Raw genomic sequence first — 5,886 nt, forward strand, 5'->3', positions numbered from 1 at the left:
CCAAGGTGGGGGGGAATGAGCTGTGTGGTGCTCAGTTGCCGGCTGAGGTGAAACCACAACAGTTCATCACATATATGTCTGCATTTATCCAGTTCTTCATAAAATGTTTCCAATAAAATATTGCAATTTGGGCTAAATATCTCCACGATGACAGGTTTTTTTTAGAAAGCTTCCAAAGAGAGTTAAGAGCTTATCAAGAAAATAAAGAAAGAAAAAAAAGAAAACAAACAGCAAAGTAAGCATTAGAGTTCTCCTTCTGTAATATTCTTCTCTCAACTTGCAATGTCATCCAAAATGCTTCTGAAGTACAAGGACTGGAACTGTACCAAGCTACACTATTGGTATGTGCCATGTGCTGATAAGCAGACCACATATTTCCAAATACACTCTTAAATTGTGCTAAACAGATGAATTCTATAATGCTAAAGGACGACAGGTTAGCTTAGATCCTAGAAAGTATGGAACTAGGATTTCCAGATCCAGACATACACCCCACACTCTAGATACTTTCTAAATCCTACCCTGCACATTTCTAACCTGTGTGTTTTCTCCCCTTTTTCCAGATATATTCTTTCTCCTAAATTACTAGCCTCTTCCTCCAGTGTCTCACACAAATTCAGTCTTAATTGTATGTTCATGTTTTTTTAGGGAAAAAAAAAAGCCTACTGCTGTAAAAAATTACCAAACAAGAGGCAAGCAGAAGTGACTTCTCTGAGGTTGTCATCTTCCATTCTCCTTGCTACGTTTAAAGTTAAGACAAGTTATCTGCCTTTTGAAAGAGTAGATTTAATACTGTACATATTATCTGAATTCAGTGAGAAAGTAAGTTTGGAAAGAAACAGAATAAACACCACCATTAAATGCAAGATACTCATTTAACTGCTAACGATGCCAAAAGTGACAACCTCAGGAAAATTCATTTACTCAAAATTTGGTAGTTAGGTATTAATTATTACTACCTTATACTTACCACCACTGATTTGCAACACTTTGACACAATGTCATAGAAATGTATGTCTAAAAGGGACTTCAAGAGCAATTGGTCTTTGTTCCTGCCCCAAGACAAGGTCTGCTATACCTATGCCATTTCCAAGAGACCTTTTTCTAGCCCTCCCTGAAAGATTTTTCAATAATGAAGAGCCCGTGACCTCCCCTAGCAATCTATTCTAGCAATTCATTACGCTTGGCATAAAGTGGTTTTCCCAGTCATCAGACTTGAACCTTCTGCACTTTAAATTAAGTTCATTATGTTCTGGATGTAGAGAACAGAGTATTTCCTTCCTGTATGCAGAAGCCTTTAACGTATTTGAAGATTTATGCCCGTTTTCTGTCTTTTCTTCTTCAGCCTCTATAACCATCAACACATCCTCTCTCCTGAAGTGTAACGCTTATACCTGGGCACAAAACTCCATTGGAGGCCTTATCAAGGGTCATTAAAATGAAAGATTGCTCCTTGTGCCTTTCAGGACAATTACCCGTTTGAACATCTTACATACTTACTTCTTTCTTAATAACATGACATCATTGACTCAGGCTCTACATATGACAACTCCTAAATTGTATTTTGAAGAACTGTTTCTAACCAGTTGTTCTCTGTCCTACATTTTAATTATTCCTGCTTAAGAATAATAGATACCACTGCAGAAACACACTCCAACTCCCCAGGCTAACTATATGCTGCACAGGATGGAGAGCCTGGATGCATCTGGCATCCATGAGATTCTCCATGCCTTGTGCAGTCAAATGCAAATACAGAATGATAGTGAGCGAGGAACCTCTCCGTTTCTTTGAATTACGTTTTAGATCTGGCCTTAGCTATGGGTTAACTTCTGGAAAGAACCTGTATTCCGAATATCATTAAAATGAGAATAGAATCAAAGAACTCAGTTTGAGTCTGCAGCTGAAATACACCACAAAATTACATTTATTTCAAAAGAATGTATTGCCAAAATATTTTCTGTTAGTCAGTATTCCACGGCATTCAATTCACAAATAGATGACCTAGATGTAAAGTATATTAAGCAATGCATAAACCTGTTTTTTTAATAATAAATGAAGAACAGTTTATGTGTATGGGTACTGACCTTGAACATGGATTCTAACCCTGAAGAGTCATGAAATGCTACACAAAGAACTGAGGCAAGACGTCTGTCAAGATCCACGGTTTTGGCTTTATATTCAGCATAATCATCTTCAAACTCCTGTAATGTTAAAAAAAAAAAAAATGTATAAAACGCATGCCTTTCCAATGGGAAGAAAAGCTAATGGGCAGTATGGTTGTGCTAAACACATAGCTTGTTTCTGTCACTGAAGAAACTTCTGAGATTTTTGTATTTCAGATTTTTCAGTAATACTTTAACTGACAAGCAATGATCAATGCTATCTAACAGTGATGCTTTTGGTTTGGTTTTTTTTCAGAATCTGAGTTAATAACTGAAGCATTTGCTTAGCAATACAGATTCTTTTTAAATAACAATGTAAGATCAATACATGTGTGTACCAGTGATACAGATATTCAAGGAAAGGAAATTATTAAAATATTTTGTCTAGGAAGAGTGATAAGAGGGATAGCCACCTATGCCAGGTAATATTACTCCTTACTTTTATGCTGGCACTATTAACCCTCCCGTTAAACACAGAACTTCTCAACAAGTTTTTACAAGCCCCAATTATCTCTGCATGTTACCTTTAAGTAGGATATTATGAGCAGCAAACTTCAGCTACTCACATACTTGAAGTCAACTCGCTAAGTAAACAATATCTTTTGACTCTGACTCATTGTTACATTTAATTGGATTATCTTAAGAATCCGCAGCTACCACATGTATTAGGCACCAGAACAACAGTCACTTTCTATAGCACAGCTGTTCTTTCTTAACACTCTAGGTAATTAACCATGTTCATAGATGAGGACTTTTGGAAAAATAATACCAGAGCAGAAAATACAGGTGCATATTAATGCAAGTTCATTCTGGCTCTAAAGGGAGAGCTCCAGCACCTTCTGCTTTGTCCTGTTAGCAACACAAACAGTAACATGTACAAGTAAAGCTACACTTGTTCCTTTGTCACATATGTTAAACGTTGATCATCTCTAAGAAAATATTCTTCTTAACAACTTGGCTAAATCTCTTTTCTGTTGCAAGTCACTTGGAAAAAAATAAAATAGAAGTACCAGTAGCCAAGCTGGACATATAAATAAAATCCAGCCTCTTTGGAAAGGCATATCAAATTAACTTGTTTATTTAAGAATCTTCTTCCTTTCTAACCCCCTCCCTCCGCAACTAATGTGGTTTTTGGTTGGTTGGTTTTTAAACACACTGCACAAAACCATAAATATATACCCAAAACACATAACAGATGAACTGCATGCACTTCTTCATAGCCAATAAAGAAATTCAGATTTAGTTCTGTGACTGGGTGTGGTATGTATTTAAAATACCTGTACCTAACACATCAGAAATCCACTTAAGACAACCAGTCTGAGAAGCCCGTATCTGTGCCCTGAGAGCTAAGCATCCTTTGGTCCTCTTCAGGGTCAGACCCCGAGTCACACCACAATCCAGACCATTGCTCTGTTCTGGATTTGGGGCAATTGCATCCACATATTAACCAAACACATACTGCACATTGCCTATTCAGAAGCATGTAAAACTGGTTCTTGGAAATATCTGGACACTATTCATATATCATACACTGAATAGCATGAACCTTGAAGCTTCTGACAAACAAATTAGCTTTAAGATGACAGCTACTGTTTGATAAAGCTCCTGATTAGTATTGTCAAACCCAAAGGCAAACAGTTTCCGAAGAACCTGCAAAAAAAATATTTTAGTGATGACAGTAAAAACACCACAGTAATTGGTGCTTGGTATTCCACTTGTACTTCTGTCAACACTAAGCCTGCATACATGAGTAAGAGTGGCTCAAACTTGAAAACTAACACTCATTGGCTATGCTGTACTTGGCAACAAACTAGAAAGTCAACAAGCTTACAATGCAGAATGATTGTTCAGAAATGTGCTAAAAGGTTGCTTTTGTCCTGAGTCAGCTGAGTCACTACGGAAGGACTCACTGCCTCAAAAACGGATCAGCTCAAACCATCTTACAATCTATGTCTGGCCAAATATGATAATTACTGTACTTTACCTAGCAGCTTAAAACTGTTATTCAACCATCTCACCACCGTTTACATTTCTATGCACGGAATCCTCCGTAGAGGTAAAGGTAAACCAGACAAACCACATACGGGCCTGAGAAGGGGTGTCTTGAAACCACATCTCCCACAGACAAGGACACTTCAGAGCATCAGTATAGAGAGTACAGTATAGTAAGTCTTGACCTTAAGACATGGGAAGCTTTGCTACGGATTTTAAAGCAGAGCCAGGATTTTACCCCAAAGACATTAACAACTTTGCAAGGCTTCTGCATGAATTAAACCTGTGCCATTCATTTAGTTCAAACCTGGTTTACGACCATTCTTCTGGATTTTTAATTACCTAGTTTAAGCCACATATTTGCAAGAAAAAACAGGGCGCATACACACAGATTATATTTCCTGCCACATCTAATAGAACAGTAAATTTCTATATTCTGCTAATAATTATATTATTATTATTAATATATATTATTTTAATAATGACAACTTTAAAACTTGGGTCTGTTTCAGAAAATTTGCCTGTTAAAATAACACCTTACCCAAAATATGTGCTCCTTACACGCATAGCACTCTCTCTCCTTAATGCATTGCCAAAAATACCATGCAGCAAGTCCGAGCTCCCGAACGCCAGCAAAGCTTACACCCCAGAGGCTGAGCCCATCTCCTCACCATCTGCACTTGTGCAAACCCAGTAAGGCTTGTGGGCACACAGGTGTCAGGAGCACAGGGAAATAGCAGGGACACAGCTAGGAGAATCAGCTGGCTGGAGGGTTTTAGGGGAGGAATGGGTGGGTGTAAGTGTAAAAAAAAAAAAAAGAATTGATCATCCGATAGAGAATAAGAATTTCATTTAAATGAAGTTCAGTCAGCAAAAGAGATTTGAAAGATTATGTTTTTAATGGATTATTTGGGGTGATTGAATCCCGCTTGTGATGGTGACCTTTTAGATCAGGATGGCAAAGAAAAGAGTCATCACGGGGCACTATTAAATCTGGGGCTGCCTCACCCCCCTCTGCTGCTGCCTTACCTCCCCTGGCTGGGGCACACATCTGCGAGGGGGCAGACCTGGGTTCACCAGCCTCCTCACCTCAAGAGGAATTTAATCAATACCTCCCCACTGTCAAAGAGTACCCTGCTACACAAAGCTGCAGGGTAAAAAGAAAAAAGAGGGTGAATTCGGCTGCCGTTCCGCCAGCTGTGCCAGGTGGAGCAGCAAGCAGCCAGAGGAGCAGCCCAGTGGCTGGGGGACCCACCGGGCAGCTCTGTTATCCTCCCCATGCGTGGCTGCCCAGTGCAAACACTGAAAGCATCCTGTGCGCTGGGACCAGAGCCCACTCTGAAGGCAGCCGAGTGCTCTAGCCATCAGGCAGCAAAGCCAACTACATAACATGACAGGGTACTCCGTTATTTGAATTTATGTTAAAAGTGGATTAAATCATAGAAACATAGAATAGTTTGGGTTGGAAGGGACCTTTAAAGGTCATCTAGTCCAACCCCCCTGCCAGGGGCAGGGACATCTTCCACTACATCAGGTTGCTCAGAGCCCCGTCCAACCTGGCCTTGAATGTTTCCAGGGATGGGGAATCCACTACCTCTCTGGGCAACCTGTGCCAGTGTTTCACCACCCTCAGCGTAAAAAATTTCTTCCTTAGATCTAGTCTAAATCTACCCCCTTTTAGTTTAAAGCCATCCCCCCTTGTCCTGTCGCAACAGGCCCTGCTAAAAAGTTT

The 5,886-nt window shown here is 39.6% G+C and overlaps 1 protein-coding gene across 1 annotated transcript in view; it reads right to left on the reverse strand.

Annotated features, from left to right (window-relative positions):
* Positions 1 to 5,886, reverse strand: part of DNAH11 (dynein, axonemal, heavy chain 11) — a 166,996-nt gene that overhangs the window by 142,598 nt on the left and 18,512 nt on the right. The window contains 3 exon segments of the mRNA XM_009325768.1: positions 71 to 161; positions 163 to 189; positions 2,085 to 2,201. Of these exon segments, the coding sequence (XP_009324043.1) occupies positions 71 to 161; positions 163 to 189; positions 2,085 to 2,201 (235 nt within the window).

Source organism: Pygoscelis adeliae, unplaced genomic scaffold, assembly GCF_000699105.1.
Source record: "Pygoscelis adeliae isolate BGI_AS28 unplaced genomic scaffold, ASM69910v1 Scaffold226, whole genome shotgun sequence".
NCBI classification, from domain to species: domain Eukaryota; kingdom Metazoa; phylum Chordata; class Aves; order Sphenisciformes; family Spheniscidae; genus Pygoscelis; species Pygoscelis adeliae.